At 41.2% G+C, this 22,168-nt stretch overlaps 1 protein-coding gene across 2 annotated transcripts; it reads right to left on the bottom strand.

The window, feature by feature from the left end:
• Positions 1-398: 398 nt before the first annotated feature.
• TMEM106B (transmembrane protein 106B) lies at positions 399-20,055 on the bottom strand. 2 transcript variants are annotated; one of them, XM_040964539.1, is made up of 8 exons: positions 19,918-20,055; positions 17,982-18,206; positions 14,657-14,720; positions 8,978-9,137; positions 6,936-7,076; positions 6,651-6,700; positions 5,849-5,902; positions 399-4,574 (listed from the first exon to the last, which is right to left on the bottom strand). In XM_040964539.1, exons 2-8 carry the CDS (start codon positions 18,199-18,201, stop codon positions 4,436-4,438), a joined length of 828 nt encoding a protein of 275 aa, XP_040820473.1. In that variant the 5' UTR covers positions 18,202-18,206; positions 19,918-20,055; the 3' UTR covers positions 399-4,435. The 2 variants fall into 2 exon arrangements, with proteins under 2 accessions (XP_040820473.1, XP_040820472.1); XM_040964538.1 differs by having other exon boundaries at positions 17,982-18,203.
• Between the last annotated feature and the right edge of the window lie 2,113 nt (positions 20,056-22,168).

Genomic DNA, 22,168 nt, shown 5'->3' with positions numbered 1-22,168 from the left:
CATCTGATATACAGTATCTCCCAGACTTCTAGTTTCTAAAATTCTGGGGGAAGAGGGACCGTGGGAACAGTCTACAGGTAGTTACACTACCTTCGGCCATTGGCCCATTACTAATCCTTTTTGTTTTTTAGTATACAAAATATGCTGAAAACGTTTCTCTTAAGTACATTTCAATTAATGTAATTAAACACAAGGTAACAACTTCCTTGTGAAGAGTTACACTTAGCTATGAAAAACTTGGCATTTATTTGTTAAATTAACTTATGTGACATTTTTAGGGTCAAATACAGATCACATTGTATCCTTCAATTGAGAGCTTGTGCTAAAGGATTACAAAGATAATTATATTAACAGCTTAAAAAATGTGGAAATTAATATTTTTATTTCTAGAGTTATTGTATAGAACTTGATTTTATCCAGATGAAGGATAAATCTCAAAAATCGACTGTAAAAATTTTTGCTTAGAATGAGTAAACAAGTTAAGATTCTGATCCCAGTGCATCACAAATAACAATATCATTTTAATGCAAAAATAATTTTTTAAAGAAATAATGTTTAATAGTTTTTTTACCCCTACCATCTCAAACATATAGCGGTTTTACCTTAAAATAAAATGCTTAGAGATATACATGTTATTTAAAAGCTAACTGTACAAAACAGAGAAATAAAACTACTTAGTTGCAGCTGAATCAAGCCGTTACTGCCTCCAGGCACTGTGAGCTAAAAGTTATGACCTGATGACATTATGTTAAGTATAACCTATAACCTAGGTTTACTTATAACCTAATCAACTTAAAATCCAAATCATATTGCTTAGAAAGATATGCATGTGCAAATTTAAAATTCTCTATTTTTTAAAAAAGTACTAATTGAAACTGTTTTCTTAAATAAGAAATAATCATCGTAGAAAGAACTGTTCAATTTAAGAACTTTAGAAAACAAATGGAATGACGGAAGGGTTAGGGCCTTGCCCTCCGACGGACTATTCAGAATGATTCCATAGTAGCAGCCTGGGACCCACACGGGGCTCGCCTTCACTTGGCTGTCACAGTCGCTGTCTTCCTATTTTAATACTGCTGTACTGTGTCACTTCCAAACTACACACCAGAGGGTCTGAAGTGAGTTGTATTTTCTTGTTAAGAATTGGTTTTACAGAAAATGGTAACAAAACAGGAACATAAAAACTACAAAGAAAGTAAAAGAAACTACATTTATCTTCTGCTGCATGCCACAGTACAGAGGATCATTTAGGAATTTCAACCAATTTATGTGATGTCTCATAATAGTCTTTTTCAAATCTCAAATACATTAATATCTATTATTTATAAATCATTTACTCTCACAATGGATCCGTTTTATGGTTTTGGGAATGATCATGAAATGTTAAACTGTAACAGAAAAATACTAGGAAGCTATACATTATGCTCCAAAGTTTTGAACAAATGTTCATTCTCCATTTCAACTGTTTCAGCTAGCAACTTAAAGCTGCTAAAATACTAGTTCCTCGGTGCGTTGACCATATACAATACCACGGTACTGTGACCATGAACACATGAACGTGACCTCTGCTTCCCTAGACAGCCCTGCTGGGTCGGCTGAGTCAGCCGGCCCTTCCTGTGACTAATCTAGAACAGATGTAGGAGTGGAAAAAGGAGGCCGGGCCCCAGTTGACACTTTTTTTTTTTTTAACCAAGGATGTGGCCTCTAAGCAAAAACCTCTCCACTTCCCCTTCCTCTACTACAAGATGACCCCACCACCCCGCTCTTCCCGCAGGACTCAGGGCAACCACGTGAGAAAAGCACAGGAAGGAACTCTGGAAGGCATATCTAAGTAATGGCCAACACCACCCAGTGTAAAAGGACAGACTTGGTTTAAATGACCACGCCACCAGGGTTTAGTTTAGCAGGAAGTTATTCCTGAAAGTTTCAGGGAAAAAAAAAATTCTACCTGCTGTCTGAAGGTGTTTGCCACGTGCCCTGGTCATTCTGAACGTACACCTGTCCTGAGCCTACACCGGAGCCGCGAGGCTGACCTAATGGAATGTTCTGATTTCCTATGGCTCTGCTTTGGGTTCACCTGGATCTGTTTTTCTAGTTTTCTTAATCTGAAGCCTGTTTTGTTCCAGGGTTATCGTGGCAGTTCCTTAACTCTCTGAAAGCAAACATAGGCAATCTTAATTTCTCTTTCACTGATCTTTTACTTCTTTTGAAATTCTAGTTTCTTCTCATTTAACTCTGCTGAAACTAGATGTTTAAAAAAAGGTCGGGGTATGGGATTTAATTTAAAGGCTCATGAACAGATTCAAAAGTGCGTCACTAAAAGCCAATGTTTCCCCACTTTCCTGCCTGTTCAGGAGATTCGGGGAATGCAACCCCTAAGATGGAGGGGCCGCAGACCGTGAGAAAGGTCTGTTCAGTTTTGGAGACATGAATGGTGATTATGCAGTGAACAGGAGATAGAGAGGGAACACACCGGAGGGATACGCTAACAGCTCGTTAATGTTTTGATTCTACACACCAAGAGGCACTACATGTGAAACCACACATAGGTGACTGTCAGGTCAGCTGCGGAGTAGCAGGCTTTGGTATCCTCCTGCAGATGTGAGGTCAAAGGGGACAGGAAATCACACACAGAGATCATGCCAGATTGAGGGAAAATACGAACAGGTGGATTGGGAAAATGCAAACACAGTCAACATATGAGAGGTGTGTGTGCGTGACCAGGAAAAGTGTGCATAGTCAGGAAACACAAAAAAGAAAAATGAACGTAAGGATATAAAGCCCATCATGAGTTCAAAGGGGGTGATTTCTACTTAACAGTAAGGATGGCTGAGTTATCAATGGAGCAAGGAAATAAGCATAACACCCCCCCCTCAAAAAAAAGCACATACCATGCATTTCCATTGTTCACTCAGGAATGTGGAGTGGAGCCATTGATAATTCAGCTTGGAGACCTCAGTGTGTCCAAAGGCAGAGTTAAACAACTGAGCGCAGCTTGCTTGGTTCCTGAGGTCAGACTGACAAATCGGTTTTGTTCTAGACTTCAGTCAGGCACTTGGGGGTCAGGGAAAGGGAAACCTGATTTCTGTCATTTGGCCACAGCAAGAAATGACCCCCCATCTACCCGGCTGCACCCCAGTAAACATATTCACCTCCCACACTTATTGGGATGCATTCTTGAAGCTTGGTAAGTGAAAATGCAAAACAGATGAGATGGAAAGCAGGAATGAAATGTAAAACAGCAGAGTCGGTCAAGTTTCTACGTGAAAACAATTTTCAGTAAGTTTAAAAAGTAGAAAACCTTAAAAAAAAAAACCCATAACTGCCAGAGGTATCATGGATCCAAGTGATACACAGATGGATTCAATTTTTTAAAAACAACACGATTCCATGCAGCCAACATTAGTTAATGACAGGGTTTCCTGGATCGTTCCTGTGAGGGACCTCACATGTGCCGGCAGGAGAGCCTGTGGCTGATGAGCGGCTGCCTACGGGCTGTGCCAGTGTCCCCAGCAGGCTTTAGGGAAAGAGGCAACATAACGACACGAAGCACCAAACCACACCAGATTCAAGATGTAACCAGAAGCTGTTCACACTCGATCGGCTGCTGAATTTCATTTTCCTGTTTCATTCACTCTTAGGAGCAACATGCCTTAACTTTGAATCTCTGCGACTTTATTTGACATCTATTAATGCTGTACAAAAGCCATGCAGTTTATTTACAGTATTGTACATTGAATGACTGTGTTTGAAAATCACATGATGACCTCACAAAACTATAATATGTGTGAAGATATGAAAAACGCATTTCGAGGTTGTTGTAAAATTTTAGGTACAGAATTTTGCAAAGGTCACTGTTATATAATCACTATCATAAAGACTGACAGAAACATGCAAATAAGTTCAACAAATTAAAAGCTAAAAATATTTAGCTAAAAGCTAAAATACCATGTAGTTGAAACAATACCACATAACAATGGAATTCATTTATAAAACAAACAAAAAAGGGCTGTTCTTTCAATGTATTCCATGAATAGCAGGTTCTCAGGGTTCTTGTATAAAAACTCAGAAAATTAAATTTCCCAAATAAGGTTCACCACCAAAATTGCTTTCAGTAGAGCTATGTATTAACTCTGATTTTTAAATAATTACTTACTGTATAACAAGGGATTTATTAGTTTTTCCCCCTTTGGGGATTCGGAGAATACCAACCAGTAAATTTGTCCCCAAGTAAAAGGTCCCAGTACGAATACACCATTAACACACTGAGGAGGCGCAGTAATGCAAGCGTACATCCTTTCAACTGCATTCCTAACATAAGTATAAACTTCAGGCTTGTTCAATGTTTAATATCTCCTAATAGGAAGTACCTCCTCTATGAGGGTTCAGAAAATAGTAGCAAGATTTTTTCCTGTGGATGCATCTCTTTCCGTTTTTACTGTTGTGGCTGAAGTACATTTAGATACTCAGACTGCCCCAGCTGGTATGTTGTGTTCCTTCCACAGTCAACATACTGGTACCTCTCCTGGGATATCTGTTCTGAGTGGCCGAAGTATGCTGTTGTCACGGTAACTCTACAAATACAAGAAATGGAGAGAAACCATTTGATTAGCACATTTCCAGGGGGCAGTCTAAGGGTTAACACCCCTGCCTCCCGCATGGGGACGCTGAGTTTGAGATGCAGCACTGCTCTGGACTCCTCCTGATTCTTGGACCTCAGAAGGCAGTGCAGATGCAGCAATCAACTGGGCTGCTGTTGCCTACTCTGGGCTCCCAGCGTAAGCTGCTGCTGCCACTGCTGCAATGAACCAGGGGCTGGCAGTGCCCTCCCCTTCTCTCTCAAACGAAGAAACATCTTTTTGTTTGTTTCTCATGGTGAGACTATGAGAACATATAAAAACTCTTTCTTTTAGATTATTTGATGAATCATAACATTATAGACATAGGCTTGTTAGAAAAATATTTCTCCAGTAGACACGTAAATCTACTTTAGCAAGTCCTACTGAAATAATTACACAAATAAGTGTATTTTTTAAAGAAATACTTGTATTTTGTTAAAGACATTAAAAAGTCATAGCATTTTAAAGTAGTTGAATAATTTTCTCATCATAGGAAAAGTGTAATGGTCAGCTAATGGCCAAAACACCAAAACTGTAAATTTATTTTCTTAAATAACACCCAAATTGTAAATTTATTAACATTCCTTCTTATTACTATTTTATAAGACTTATTTACTTACTGGAAAGGCAAAATGACAGAGATCTTCCATCCACGTTGTCACTCTCCAAACAGCTTGAGTAGCCACAGCTGGTTCAGGCCAAAAAGCCAGGAGCCAGAACCTGAGCCTGGCCTCCCACATGGGTGGTAGGGGCCCAAGGAGGTTGGCTATATTCCATTTCTTTCCCAGACACATAAATGGGAAGCAAAGCTGAAAGCATGGGTACCAGGACTTGAACTGGCACTGTACTGGGAGCCTGGCATTACAAGTAGCAGCTTAACTCACTGTGCTACAACCTTCCTTATTACCATTCCTTATTACCAGTAATGCTCATTTACCAAGGCAGCCAGGAACTGGAGGTTGGTCTCCATTTTCTCTACCATTCCCTGCTGTTTTCCTGAGTGTTTGTAACATCCAGACTGACTACGTGACAGCCATGTAATCCATCAATACTTCCCAGAGCAGCTGCTTCCTAATTTGTGAAGTGGGATAATATTTACTGGACCTCGCAGCACTCGCGTGAGACTTCAAATTCAATTGAGGTGATATTTGTAGAGATGCTGAACATGCTACAAGCCACTGATGAATTTCTAGCAAGAAATAGTTTTTGAAAAAAAAATTCATACTCACTGCATCATGAGGACTATATTATGCACTTTGATGGATAACAGTGTGCAGAAATCACTGGTAAAGAAATTAAAATATGGATACATGTTATTACATAACACATTTAAAACTCTTCCTAGGTTAAAAGTAAGGTACCATCCATTTATAATAAACAATGTACTGCCTGAGCCTTTTCTTCAAAAGACTGATATATTCATCATTTTCTTATTCTAACAATATATTTTATGTATGCATACCTCTGTAGTTATAGAGTTATTTTAATGTGTGTTACAAACTACTTATACATTTTGCTCATCTTTTAAAATTTTATTAGCTGGCTAGCTATCCACAGCTCTCTATACAGGGTTAAATCCTAAGATGATGAAAGTTGCAAAGGAGTGTAAAAATTAATAACAGTTAATCATATAAACTCCATTTTAAATTTTAATGCTTCCAAACTGTAAGTAGGTATTACACAACATTAACATTTTTTAGTTCTCCTATACTAAAATGTCAACAAGGGAATGTAAAAGGACACGTGCCTGATAACCAAGTGCTCAACAATAAAAAGTGACATGGTATATATTAATTCTGAAAATTACCAAAAAAAAGTAATGTATGTCTATAGACATACAAAAATGTGTTTATTGATTAAGAGAAAAAAAAAACAACAGAGAGAATCAGAGAGCAAGGAATATTCTAAAATGTGGTCTTAAATGAATTTGAAAAATTGGAAAAAAAAACACTCACACAGAAAAATATTCCCTAACCTTAATTCTACATACTTCATTTCTTCGTAATAGGAAGATATTAAGATGGAACTTACTACATATAACTCATTTCCTCTGCTATAACCGTAGGCACTGTGTAATCAATCTGAAAGGCAAAAGAGGGAGGCAATGAGAGTGAGGACAGAATCTCCAGCACGCCAATCATACTTCGTAATTTCAAAGTCAGAGATGCCTTCCTTTGTTAGCCAATTCTAAGCTTTCTTATTACACGCCCCCAGGAAACATTTCAAAATGAATGAAATCTCTCCCTTCCCTCAAGGTACACGGAAAGAAGGCTGAGACCCATTTAACACCCAAATTATTTCATGACTGATTCTTACTTGTTTCATATCGAGTGGACCGATATTGGTTATGTTATTTACGCGTGCCTTTCCAATAACTGTTTTTGAAAACTGAACTTGAGCAGTGATGTTTTCCACTTCAACAGAATAATAGTTATTGTTTGTTATGTTTAGTGTGTTCTGCAAAAGAAATAGAAAATATACAAGTTATTTAAAAACACGCACAAAAATACGTATGCCAATTTGATAAAATGACTTCCCCTGCAGCTATACATCATTTCTCAGGAAGGAGGAATTACAAGGAATGTCAAAGAACATCAGATGAGTTGATTTGATTTTGTGCATGAGTTCTGCGTGTATGCTATGCACAGTAAACACACATTTAAGAACAGAGCCACAGAACAACAGTATGAGAATATGCAAAAATGAATGTTAACAAATGCATTTGTGACATCAGTCAGCGAAGTAGAATGGAAACAATTTTAAATTTTCATCTGATATTTTACTAACACTCATATTTACACACCTCTATCATTATATTAGCAAGCTATTTCCTGTTCTCTCTGTAAAGTTTGATGTGCCTTTTGAATAGAAATAAATAAATCTTTTTTTAAGGTGATCTGTGCTTGAGCACACAGTTGGTAAAAACTTTTCCTTCTATATCCTCAGTTACAAAAATAAAAGTACTCACTTTTAGAAATGAACATAATCTAATTATTTTTCAAAATACTGATGGAGACCTTGTCGACCTCTTATCTCAATGCCATCTAGCTAAACCCAGTGAACACCTAAATAATAATCCTGTATCTTATGTAATGTTCAGTGTTTCTCAACTTAATTATGCAATATTATCCCCAAATGTGGCAATACTCACAGCATGATTTAAAATGAAGTGTGATATTCACATTTAAAGCACACTTTCTGGTGCTTTAAAGGCAATCTCACATGGCTTTTGAATTTATTATTACTTATTTATAGTATCTGACACTACAACAGACTTCTGAGATCCATAAATTCCAGCCATTGTTCTAAATATTGTACACAAAGGAAAATGTGTTCTGTGTTCCAAGGGGCTATTAAACTGAAAAATATCCTAAAACCATTTCCCACGCATCTGAAATGATATATAGTTAGCATGTTTTGCTTACATTTAAAACATCCATGAAAAAAGGCAATAAGAAGATAAGTCTACTAGAATATAAACAATACTTTAAATCTATTTATGGTTTTTGAATAACATCCAGTTTCTGTAATCTTTTTGAATACCTGCTATATGCACATATTTCAAAAAGCAGTTTGTACCAAAACAGTTTTTTACTCCATTTGCCATGAGCTTTTGGAGGCCTGACTTGTGAGTAGATTTTTTTAAATCACAGGTAATTATTCCATTTAATACTTCAGTCCGTTTGATTCTGTCCCTCCAAATATCCCCTTCCAAAATGCAACCACAGGCACCTTAACCACCTTAACCAGCCGGTCGAGTATCCCCTACCAAACATATCATGGGCACAATGCACCCCACACTGAAGCCCACCATCGTTACCAAGGGCATGCCTAGTACCTGTCCGTCTGATGCGGATGTTGGCACACTATGCTCTTTTTAAGCATATGCAAACATGTGAATCAGGTGGAAGAATGCCTCCTAAGTTTTTTTTTTTAAATTTGTTTTCAGGAGTGGGAGGCTACATGAAATCATCTAAAAACTTCCTAAGATGACAAGGGAATGAAAACGATACATTTCCAACACCTAACAGGTCAATTGTTGTCACCCTGCTAGAAGTTATGCAGTGTCAAATGTTGACAAGTGAAGTGGCACTGCTTTTTCTTTATCAGCAATTAACCGCTTGGCTACTTCCCCCTCCTAGAGACATCTCCGATCGACACGTGACTCTGCTTATGTGCAAATGCCAGTTACTCGCTGCTTGTCATCTTTAGGAGAAGCAGCAATGAAAGAGAAAGTCAATACGGCATAGCTATACGGGAAGCAAACTGACCAGCGTCACATTCAGCGCTGTGACAGCGATGCTGCTCTACACAGGAAGGCATGAAAGCCTACATTTTTAATATAAATGTGTACTTACTGTGATATTTAAATATATTGTGCGCTTTTGAACATCATAGCTGACATATGCTGATTTTACGCCAATATATTTCACGTCGATAGAGCGAGGGAATAGGAAAAACACAGCCAGTCCGGAAAGGAGCAGACAGACAAACACAGAAGCCATCACATAGAGTTTTCTGAAAAAGGAAGAAGAGTGTTTAAATACATGTGCCTCAAAATCGACACAATACATCACTTAGAGAAGATACTTTCAGTCCAAACTTTCCTACTCTATATTACACTAGCAGGAAAACAGGCACTTTCTCTAAATGTACACATTGTGAAAGCACTGGGCCAGGGTGGGTCTGAGTCTGCTAGTGTTAAAATGCTCTCATTTCTGCTTCTGGAGCCTGGGAACTCCGGCTTAGGACATTCGGGATATTTCTGGAGTGATGCCCCGCAGGCCCCATCAACCCCACGGGTGTCATCAGCCTTATTATGCATTTATGTACTTGATTTTCAAAATGCTGTTATTGTGGTCAAATGCCATTACAGTTTTTTTAAATTTATATATATAATATAAACATATACATTTATGTTTATATATGCAGACCTTAAATACCTTTGTCATTCTAACTCTCCTGAAATATGTCACTTCCCTATTTGGAATTTCTCCAAATTCCACAGATAAGAACTTCCTCTTCTTCAAGGTTATTCTCATAACTGGAGTTCCGTGAAACTGCTTCATGATCTTTCCCACAGGCAGCCTTCTGCAAAAACCCCGCAGCCCTCCTGTCTCTAAGCCTTGCTTGCCATTTACTTTATTTTCTTACATTTCATGTGCAATTTTTTCACACCTACTTTTTTCTATGCTTTAATGGATTTGATCTTCGCATGCTTCACAACAGCTACTAAACTGCCTCTTACAGATGTTTTAAAAAAAATATTTCTGAATTTAAAGTTGCCTAAGAGAAAAATGATTAAAAAAAAAATAAGCTAGCAAAAACGTGCTGAATCACTGTCCTAAGTACAGACTGTCACCAGTCAACAGGGCAGTCCTTAGATAATGGTGCATGCAGTGTAACAAGACAGCTTGGCAGGCATTTGGTCTAGCAGTGAAAATCCCCACATCCCCACCAGGGTGCCTGGTTTCAATTCCTAACTTCAAGTGGAGCTTATGACTAATGAGCACCCTGCCAGGCAGCTGGAGCAGCTGAAGGAGCTGGTCCGCCATCCCCACGGGAGACCTGGGCTGAGTTCCTGGCTCCCGACTGCAGCCTCACTTAGGAAGAGCTTAAGGGATGAGCCAGCAGATGGGAGCTCTGGGTGTCTCGCTGCCTCATAAATTAAGAATAATGAAATAATAAATTAATTTGCTATGACAATAAAACATCTTTCCATATACTATTTTATCTTAAATTGAAAATGTTTAGATCTTCATTACAAAATTCATTAATAACAAGTTTACTTTTGGTCCTAGGACAGCCATAGAATGCTGAAAGCGACATAGTACTAAGGAAGTTATGAAGACTGTGTGACAAATGTAGAGCAAAATTGCATTTTATTATTGCTATTTCTTAGGGCATTTAAGATGATCTCCTCTTCCACTTGAAAACTATGGGCTTGAGGATTAGGGACACATATAGTGTACAGAAAAAATGATACAGTTTTCTAATTCATGAAATCTCCTTTAAATTATAAACCAAGAGCTAAGGTTGTTGCTCCAATACCATACTCTCACTGTACTGTTCCTGGCCCCTGTGTGCTCTGCCTGCTCCCTCTGCTCCCACGGATGGTCTTCCCCAGCCCCGAGATCCTCTCCTCACCTGTGTCTGTGAGCACGGTTCAGCTGCTGCCTTAACAACAGCGTCTGCGGCTGGGCCCCCCTTCCAGGACCTCGGCAGTCTGGATGCAGTGCCACCTGCTCAGGAGGCTGAGCTCAGCCTGGCATCCTCTCGGCACTCCTAACATTGCAGCTTCTGAGTATACTTGAAAATTTGTTGGGTTCCCTCCCGCAGACACTGACACTCACCATGCAATGCTTTCAAGCCACCTAAAGTAACTCCTACAGCTTTCTATGTTGCCAACAGGATATACAATTAGAATCTTTTGTTGACCTTTTCATTTGAAAAATTACTGTTTTTCTACTTAATCTTTTAAGTCATATAAAAACACTTGCAAAGGTTTTACAAAAGTTTATCCAAACTTTCTAACATGAGAAAAAACTCAGCATGGATTTAAAAAAATATATATTTAATTGACATTATCTATCCATTTCATTATCCCTACTTAAATTTTTCAAGTCCTGTCCCACCTGGCTCTAAAACCCAGAAAATAAACACACACACACACACATACACACACACACATACACTCTCTCTCTCTTTGCTTTCTTGCCTCCTCAGTTTCAACAGTTCCTTCTGCACTACTGGGAGGAACCAACTGTATTAGACTTTATTACGTCATTTTTTCCTGTGTGTATGGTGTCTGGCCATCCCATGGTAGTAAAGTACAGCTCCTTCCCGCCTCGTTGTGCGCCTGTGCGCATGGAGCACAGCTTACCCACCTTACTCTGCCGCTGCCTGTTTATACTGCCTTTGATTAGCTGTTCTTACAAACATTAGCATAAATAACTTGTGCAAATGTCATTTTTACATTTGAAAATTATCCTTAGAATACATTCCTCTTTTTTTTAGATCTAATTTAAAAAAATATTTATCGGGCCCGGCGCGGTGGCGCAAGTGGTTAAAGGTCCTCACCTTGCCGCCCGGGATCCCATATGGGCGCCGGTTCTAATCTCGGCAGCCCCGCTTCCCTTCCAGCTCCCTGCCTGTGGCCTGGGAAAGCAGTCGAGGACGGCCCAAAGCTTTGGGAACCTGCACCCGCGTGGGAGACCCGGAGGAGGCTCCTGGCTTCGGATCGGCATAGTATCGGCCCGTTGCGCTCACTTGGGGAGTGAATCATCGGACGGAAGATCTTCCTCTCTGTCTCTCCTCTCTGTATATCTGCCTTTCCAATGAAGAAATAATAAAAATAAATCTTTAAAAAAAAAAAAAAATATTTATCTATTGAAAGGCAGAGTCAGAGATTTTGCAACCACTAGTTCCCTCCCAAAATGGACACAACAGCTGGGCTGGATCAGGCTGCAGCCAGGGACTTGGAACACCATCGGGGTCTCCCATGGAAGTGGATGGAAGTGGCACAGCCCCAGGGCTCGGCTCATCTGCTACTTTTCCAAGTGAATTAGCAAGGAGCTAGACTGAAAGTGGAGCAGCTGGGACTGAAACTCTGACTTCATATGGAATGCCAGCTTAGAAGGTGCTGGCTTATCCCAGGGTACCGTAATTCTGATACCATAGAATAAAGTATTGAACATAGAATTCCCGAACCAGAGCAAAATGCACATGTAAGCTTCTTAGATAATGCCAAATTCTCATCCACTAGTGAGACATGAATATGCCTTTTTCACTTACTGTTGTTGACAGAATAAATTACCAACTTGAGATTTTTGCCAGTCTGATAGACAGGAATGGCTTCTTGGTATACTTGATGGTTTCAAAACCATTCACATTTAAGTGCATTTTGTAATTAACTGTTCAAAACTATTTTCCACTGGTGGCTGGTCTCTTGCAGTCTGCAGCTTTGGATGGTGTAAGGACACGGGCCCTCCGTGCTCTGATCTTCGGGCATCACGTTCCACTTTGCCGTGTGTGCTATAATTTCAGTTAAGGATTGGTTTCTATCCTGTGAAATTTCTACTTCAACACTTTTTTTTCCTTTTCTCTCATTATTTCTGGATTCTAAATCATGGTTGGTAAATTTTTTCCCACTCTCAGATTATGAAAGAATTTACTCAAATTTCTTTCACATGAATATCTGTCCCACATTTTATAATGAAGGACGAGACTGTTTATATATTGGTTTATTTCCATCATCATTAACTATTACTGATTGTCTGAAGTATTCTGGTCACGCAGCACACTAGTCTGGTTTTCTATCCCTTGTAAATTGATACTTTTGCCTTATCATGCAAAGTATTTTTGCTTTTTTATTTTACCTTTAAAGTTCAGGAAATTCACTGCAAATTTTCATTTGTTGTTTGATTACTTTTTTCGAGTAACAGAATTATCTTTTCTGTATGTAGGTTCATATTTTCTTTCACTTCAGGCAAGTTTCCTTAGATGTTTAATATTCTCTTTTATTCCTTTCATTTTCTTCTTTAGGGGTTCTAATCATATACTATTCCATTTCCCTTGACTTCTGGATTATTTTTCCCTCAGATGTTTTCTGTTAATTTGTGTGTTTTCATTCCTCATCTTGACCCACTGCATTCCTTCCTGAACTTTTAAGGATATCTATTTGCACTTGTGTTCTTCCAGTTTTGTGAAAAATACCTTTCCAGCTTTTTTCTCGGAGTCTTTAGACTGCCTTTTCACATTCTCCCCTTTTAGAAGTCTCAATTCTGAGCTCACCTTCTGATGTATGTTGTTCTAATACAGCTTCTAGGTTCTTTTATTTCCTTTGTCACATTTATAATATTCAAGTTTTCATCAGCCTTCATCATCTCTCAGTGTTCTGCTGAGTTCACTTTCTTCAGCTTCTTAAAAAGTATCTGCATAATGTCTGATTAAACAATGAGTTTTTGTTCTTTTAAAGTAAGGCTCCAGAGGCTGGCATTGTGGCATTTTTTGCTTCTGATCCAGCTCCCTGTTAATGTGCCTGGGAAAACAGAGGATGACAACCCCAGTATGCAGGTCCCCGCTACCCATGAGGGGGACAGGATCGAATTTTTGGTGCTGTCTGTGGGCTGTGTTCTGACTTGCCTGTCGTGGCCATTTGGGCAGTGAATCAGTGGATGGAAAATAAGGTTCCATTTTGTGTGGTGGGAATGGGCCAGGACTGCTTACTTAGCTTCGGTGATCAAGGGCTCCATCCTTTGTGATTACAGAAGAATTTAAAGAGATGACCCCTGTGTGGATTTACTTGCATAGGTCTAAGATAATCTGTCTAGGTTGTGAACCTTTTCTATTCTTTATTCCTAATTGTTTCTCCTATGATGTCTCTGACTCTGTCTGCACAGGTTTTTCCTGGGGATTCTTAAGTTCTCTGATGACTAAGGGTGGTCTATTTCCTTCTGATTTTCTCAAGGCCTCTCCATGGTTCCTGCGGTCTTTTTGCATTCTCCAAGCTATAGCATGCAGAATCTTCCCATTTTAAGTTCATCCTTGGAAGTAACTGCTGGGCATTCTCCAAAGAGTGTCTTGTTTACTAGGGGAAAATGGTTTGCAGGCCAGGGATCGTAAGAAATGTAGGAATTCCTTGGGTGCTTCAAAATAACCTCAGAGTGGCCACACAGTGCCTCTGGGCCCTTCTTGACATTACGGTTTAAATATTCAAACACCTTATCATGCACCTTTAATGACACGTTTGCCTGTGTGTGCCATTCCACACAGCTAGTCCAGATCTGTTTTAATAAAAGGATTTGAGAAGACACAGCTAATGTGTTACTCTCTAGACCTTACCACGGCCAGGCATTGTCTAATGACTCAAAGCATATGATGACAGAACAACCTGCAGCATTTTCCCTGCAAATAGTTTTTAACTAAACCATGCACAATGTACATACTTACGTAAGTGATATAATATACATCTACACATATATATGTAGGAAGAACATATATATATGAAGAACTGACATTTTCTCAAAGTGACTTACGTTCTTCTTGGCCTCAATCTCTGATCACTATATGGAATCAATGCCACCAGTTGGTTTTCTTGTCCTAAAAATAAAAGAAGTTTAGAAATCCATTAACCAAGATTAATGAAAAATATAGAGGCGTCTCTCTGCAATTTGGTTTGGAAAAATGAGAGTACCATCTGGTTCTCTTCCCATTGTGTTTTCTCATACCCGGATGTCTAGCTAATTTAAAATAGTACCAAGAAAGAAGGCTCAATTCCTCTTTCTCCTACTTGATAAAATCTAGAAAATTTCTACCTTTCAGAAGATGCGAAAATGCCAAACCTTCCTTCAACTCCACTGTGTCTTATCAAGATTTTACTTCTTCCTCAACCCTGCAGAAGGCCTTTTCCTACCACCCTTAAGTGCCAGCATGGACACACTAACCTCAAGCAGATGCCCCGACATAAAGAGCTTCTCAGAGACCTTTCAGATCATACACCGATCAACATCACGGTCACACCCAAACCAATGACTGTTTTCTTGCACAGAACTGCAGTCCAGTGAGAAATGTACTGTCAACTGGCAATACTCCAATCTTATCAAAAGTTTGTTCTTCAGATTAGGAACTAAAATGCCTGATGGTCAAACCTTTGAAAGCTTTCTCCAGTGCTTTCCTTCTGCCTCCCTGTCACCTGCATACCAGAACATGCACCTGTGCACACACAGTCTGTCGTATGTACACACATCCTTGAGTGTTTGCACATCACATCTTGTTTAGTGGCATCCATTTTTCTCTACTACAACTGCAGTCCAAACCAACCACTTCTGACTATTATATGCATAATCACACAGCGAAATGTGGCTAGAGGAAACCACATAACTATGTCCCCGAGTCTCATTTTACATCACTAATTTCAGGCGGCTCTTTAATGACACCACTTGATTCTCAGTTCACTTTTAATCACACTCCTAAGAAAACAACTGCATAACTTTAGCTTTCTCTTCAAAGCTTCAATAGTGTCTCACCTTTCCCCATTCTTAGTTCATGATGCTGTAAACAGAAGGTCAACAAGCTCCTACTGGCATGTCTACCCACCTCCCTGCTTCTACAGCCAAACACTCCCCTTCCTGTCGTTGGGAAGAATCAGCCCCCCGTGTGCAGAGCTCCCAAAAAGCAGCCTTCTAGAGCTCGCTCAAGGACACTGCTCCAACACTCCTCCAGTCTCTCATATTCCCACGACTTTCTCAATGGATCATTCTTACCAGGATACAAATTATTCACCCCATCTTAAAAAAGGTAAAGCCTCTCCTGAACTTATAGCCCCTTCAGCTACCCACTGTTTTCTAGAGAACAGATCTCTTCAGAAAATCGATTTCTATTTTTAAAATTTATCTATTTTTACTGCAAAGTCAGATATACAGAGAGGAGAAGAGACAGAGAGGAAGACCTTCCATCTGATGATTCACTCGCCAAGTGACCGCAATGGCCGGGGCTAAGCCTATCAGCCAGGAGCTTCTTCCAGGTCTCCTATGTAGTGCAGGGTCCCAAGGCTTTAGGCCATCCTCAACTGCTTTTCCAGGCCACAAGCAGGGAGTTGGATGGGAAGTAGGGGCGCCAGGATTAGAATCCCAGCAAATTTAGGATGAGGACTTTAGCTGCTAGGCTACAGTGCTGGGTCCAGAAAAGCTACTTCTCAGTAACTTCTCCCATGAGCTCCAGATCCTATTCTACATGTCACTCATGCTTTTGCGAGTCATAAAAGCTGCTCTTTTCTAGGTCTGTCATGGCCTCCCCATCGCCAAATCCCAAGGTCAGTTTTCAGCTCTCCTGCTGTCTGATCTCTCTTTCCTACGACGGATACATTGTTCCTTCACCTTCCAGAATACTGCAGACACAGGGACTTCCCCCTCTTGCTCCAGCTGTGTTTTCTCAGTAGCCTCTACAAATTCTTTTGCACATCACTGGCCTTGAAATGCTGTGGTATGCCAGAGTTCAGGGCTAAAGGTCCCCGGTGATTGCAGAGACTCTAATGAGTGTGATGCTCTCATGGAGCTCAGCTTTAGCTGTCTTCGATACATTGATGCTCCCAGGCGAGCCTTGCATTTGGATTCTAGATATTCTCTGCGACTACCCGTCCACTTAGCTGTCAGGCAGGCATGCCCAAATACACTTGTCGCTGTTTTAGACTCTGACCTCTCCTCGAGAAGCTCAAAACTCTTCCATTTTAATATACTGTGACTCAATTCTTTCGGGAGCTCAGGTGAAAAATGTGTGGCCTCATGCTTCATGTCTCACTTTATATAATCCACATCAACACTGCCAAAAGCCTACTAGTGAAACCTCAAAAACATAAACAGGTTGTCCAAGTATATATCCCCAGCTTGGCGCATGATTGTCCTCAACTCTAACCATTCTTTCATTCTCTAACAGCCACTATTCCTGCAAAGGGAAAAACCATCAGAGTTGTTGGTGAAGGCAGATGGAACCTGCCAAGGGATCTCTGAGCCCCTGGCATATCTTATACCGTTGCTTTTTCCTCTTCCCTCAGTGCCTCCCCAGGGTCCAGTATCACCTTCTGTCAGGCAGGGAATGAGCCCAGATCATTTGCAATCCTGACAGTGGTTCTCACCTACCTACAGAGTTTTCTAATACCTCTATGACACAGTGGTACTCAAAAGAATTTGTGAAAAATTACATAACTAAAAGTTCACTTGGGGATGAGAAATTCTGAACTCCATGTATTATTTTCTAAGACTAAGTTCCTCATCATGAATATTTTGAAGATCCTATCCTTCAGTGCATAATTTAAAAAATCCGGGGCACTGATACAAAAACTCTTCTTAATTCCATTTTCCATGAACTTTTCTTAGAAACTATTAAGTGATTTTTTTCTTACTTGGCTCATTTTTATATACCATCTCTTCTTGGAGTTACTTTTAGAAATACCTAATTAGGACAGGATCAGATGATTCTTAAATAACGAATTAAAAAATATTAGGTCCTCACCTACTTAGATGGCTTTTAATAGCAAACAAAGTAAAGCAACCGGAATAGGAACTCTACAGAAGCCAAACAGGACTAAGCATTTTCAGTTAAGGGACAGCACTTACCCACCACTGTAACAGCAGGAACAAAGGGAAAAATATTAGAGGTAGGAAAGTGGTTACATTACACTTCAAGAAGTTTAATATTTTACGTTTATATGTTGTTTTGGCTAAGAGCGACTACTAGGAAGTTTTAACTTTAATAGTTTTCAAAAACACAGTCGTGGAGAACCACTAGTTTTCACCATATTTGCGTAAAATCCCAGGACTGTCCTTTAAAGGAAAAAACACCAAAACACCAAAAGCGAGCACATACCCCTGGGGATTCTCCCCGTTCCTTGGCACGTGGGACACGTGACACTGTCTCTCCCCGTGAACTCCACGTAGGGAAACTGGGACACATCCCCGTTCCTCCCGTCGTCGCTGTGGACTTCGTTGCTAACCAGGCCGTTCCTCATGTTCTCAGCTGATGCGAGGCCATCGTAAGCATCCTCTTTATTTGAATGCAAAGGCAGATGAGAGAGAGACTTCCCCATGACTTCTGAAACAAAAGAAGATCTTCCTGTAAACCTCAGGAGAAAGGTGCGGCGCCTAAGAACTCCGCGAGGTACGCCAACGTCATGAATTCAGGACCAACTTCGAGAGCGTGTTCAAAGCACTTTGGGGATTAGAATTATATTCAATCAGAATGTCTGGAACAAGGAGGTCATGCCCTAGGCTCCAGAAACAAACCGTGATGAAACAATGGCCCATGTAATGGCAGGTAACATGGGACAACATGCTAGGCCTTCCCAGAGTGCTCTGCACAGAAGTATGGAGCCATACTTCCGTCACTACATATATATACTATATTTACATAAAAATATAAAAACACATCCATACATATTCATATCATACATACGAATATGTATAAGCATTAAATATATCTATACCTATTTATATTTTATGTAGAATAATTGTATATATATGTATATATATACACACACACACATACTACTTATCACTAAGGACAAAAACTTGCTTCGGGCAGATGACAGTGAGGAACTACACACACTGTCCGGGAACATCAAAGGACTACTTTCCAGGCATCTACGATTCACACCCCTTTTTGACAAAATCCACAATGCTTCCTGTTTCACAACCTTCCTTAGGTTTCTCATTGTAACCATTTAAATACTTGTAATAACAAAGAAACACCCCAAATTATGCAGAGATTCATGTTTCTTTTAAAAGTCTCATTTATTAGAATAGTGATATTCCAAATAATTCATTTCGTCCAGAAGTATGAAGAAAAGTTAGTTTTTTTTTTTAAAGCTAGCCAATCAGCCATTTCTTGCACTTACTCATAGCGTTAAGAACAGATTAAGAAAAAAAAAAAAACCTGTACAACTGGTATACAGACTTAAAAGTGTGATGAGAATAGATGTTTGTGTTTCACCACATCCTACACATCATCCTGTCAGGCTCTAAAACAATAGCTTATGACTTGTATACAAGTATGATTTTGTTGAGTAACGTCCCGCCGGTCGCAGGTGCCTCCGGGCGACTAGCATCACTGTCCACGCAGTCTGTGGCCTTGGGACTTCTCAGCCAACACACAGCCTGTGAGGGACATCCCTGACCCAGGGCTCGAGAAAACAACACCCCAGCAGGCCAAGGGCTTGGATGTGGGCTTCTTTCCTCTTTTATGCAGACAGCCACTTTGACTGTTTGGGCAGGTGTTTGGGCTAGCGCCAGATCTTGTCAGGTACTGGAAAACTCTGTTACCCCGACTAGATGTTTTCGGATAGGTTTTGCTACCTTCCAATGTTGGGGGCGGGGGCGTTTTTTCTCCTCTCCGTGCGTACAGACAGATGCATATATAATGACAGTGCCCTAATTTACTAGACGCCAGCAGAGATCTCAGGTTCAACCAGGGAGCACTCCACCCCATAGAAATCGGGGCGGGTACCAGGGGCTGAGCTCCGAAAGGGCTGCCGAGACGGAGGAAGAAAACCTGCGTCTTTCAAGAAGATCCTGGAGCGAGCAGCACCCGGCTCACTGCGCAAAACATCATCAACACAGCGATCCGGGCGGGGGCACGGGGGCCACCTCAAGCTCCCGGGCAGCAAGCAGGAGGAGCTGGCATCGCCTCGGCCGCCGGCCCCGCGCGCCTCCCCGGCAGCCTCCCCTCCTCCACCTCCTCCAGGCCCGGCAGGTCCCCAACTCCGCGCACGGGGCCCCGGGGGGCTGCGCGTCCGGGGGTCGCTCACCGGCACGCGGGGGGCGCTGCGCAGTCCCGGGCGGGCTCCGGCGCCCACAGGCCGGAGGACAGGCTCACCGAGGCCGCAGTCCCGGCTGCGGGGCGGGGTGCAGCGAGCGGCCTAGAGCGCCGGGCGGACACCGAGTCCGGTCGGGGGAGGGGCGGCACTGCCAAGGCCTCAGCCCGAGTCGGGCGGTGCGCGTGCGCACGGCGCTCCCGGGGGGCGGGGGCGCGAGGCAGCGGTGGGGCGGGGGGCCTGGCGACGCATGCGCCCTTCCCGCCCTGCCAGGCGCCTGCGGACGCCGCCTCCTGCGAACACGGGACTGGCAGGGTTTGCAGAGTGTCACGTGCCTAAGCCTGTTCTGGCAGTCACCTTGGCCGGTACAGCCCTTGATGACTACGGAATGATCCTCACCACCAACCCCCAAAACCCAAATCAGGAAATTCTGGCAGCAAGAAAGCCATACCTCTTTTAGCTTAGAAAGTTTTACTCGCGAGAAGGAACCCGCGGCCAAGCAGGACCTTCGCGGTTTTCCTTCCTTCTTTCCTTCTTCCCTCCCTCCTTCCTTGTTTACATCTATTTGAACGGCAGAGTGACAGAGAGAGAAGCAGACAGCTCTGTGCGCTGTTCCATTCCTCAAATGCCCATAACCTCGGGTACCAGGAACCCCATTCCCCAGTCCCACATGACTGGCGGGGACCCACAGATTCCATCCTGCACCTGTTGGAAATTCATCAACAGGAAACTGGATTCGCAGCAGAGGAGCCGGAAGTGCAGCAGGCCCTTGGGTGTGGCCCGTAGGTGTTCCAAGCACGCCTTTACCCCCTAGGCTACAGTGGCCTCCTCTGTTTTTAATTTTTGTTTTGTTTTTTTGTCTGTGCTTTTATACGGCTCTTTGCTGCCTCTTTCCAAACTTCTACTCCAATTAACTTCGTAAGGAGTCACGGAGAGTCTCATCAGAGTTCCCCAATTCGTAACTGAGTCTCTTAACGTCGCCCAGCTTAATGTACGTCGCCTGGTAATAATACTTGGCTGTTTTGAGCGGCCCACAAGATATGTGAGTTATCAGCTGTAGATTCTGCCTGCAGAGTAACAAACACGTAGACACTGACGAAGGGAATGGTGGAGTTTTAGGATCAGTGTGTTTGGCCAGTGGAATATGAAGACACTTAACGATATGCAAGTAAAAACAATATTCAGTTTAATATGGAAAATGATTATGTGTTTAGGTGATATAATAGATCTTTTCACCCAAGGTTGGCAAAAATATATACATCCCCAAGTTTTCTAGCAGGCAGGTGATAAGTGTTAAGACTAAATTAAAATTGTTGTAATCCAGTAGTCCCTCTTTTTGGAATATGTAACAATGTATGACATGTATAACACATTAATTCTCTGTAAGACAGGGTATAACATATTTTAGTAGCATGTAGAATGTTCATATTTAGAACATAGATAATTGAATATTGGTCTGTCTGCCTTAGAATTGAGATGTACAAATACAGACATCTGCTGTTGGATGCCATGTTTGGTTTTCCTTATATTCATTGTTGAGTTGGCATCCTTTTCTGTAATTTATCATGTCTTACTCTTCCATGGAAAAAAATTACTGCTTTTGTAAATTCTGTTAGGATGTTTGGCCAATGTTTTCTCAATCAATTTCATCATTTAACTTCAGGCTTCCTGGCCTTGAAGTACGGTGCTTATCCAAATAACTGATGTCAACTGAAATAATGAAAAATCCAGTTGGAAAATCAAAGTTAAACTTTACTCAGTGAGTCAGACTGAGGGTTTAAGCCCAGACAGAAGCAGTTAGCTGCTTGAGTTGGCCATTCTACAGCCTGGGCTTGATTACAGGGTTTGTGTTTTTCTTTTGGGCTGGTGTTTGCACTGAGGCAGGTTAAAGCAAAACCAACATACGTGTGATTGTCAGTCATATGGAAAACTGAAAGATATCATCTTAGAGTTAACAGCCTTGATTATTGATTAAACTGTGAGGAGGAGTGTGCAATGGCATGGCCCTGTTTAATCAATAATCGAGCTTGTTAACACTGGGGTTGTTGGTCATTCTTCTGAACTGGCCCTAATGCATAAAACTCACTCTCCTGAAAAGCACAAGGTTTCCTTGGTCAAGGTGAGGTTTTGTTGGCTAGTGTGGCAGCCTGGGGACCAGCTGAGGGTGCCTGGCTAGGCTGACTTAGGCTCTGCAGTCACCATTCCACTCTTATGTCCATACTGAAATTCTCATGGGAGAATTACT

This window comes from Ochotona curzoniae, unplaced genomic scaffold, assembly GCF_017591425.1.
Source record: "Ochotona curzoniae isolate NIBS_2020 unplaced genomic scaffold, NIBS_Ocur_1.0 scaffold_3835, whole genome shotgun sequence".
Lineage (NCBI taxonomy): Eukaryota > Metazoa > Chordata > Mammalia > Lagomorpha > Ochotonidae > Ochotona > Ochotona curzoniae.
The sequence above is the reverse complement of the archived record's forward strand: the minus strand, read 5'-3'. Positions and strand labels throughout refer to the sequence as shown.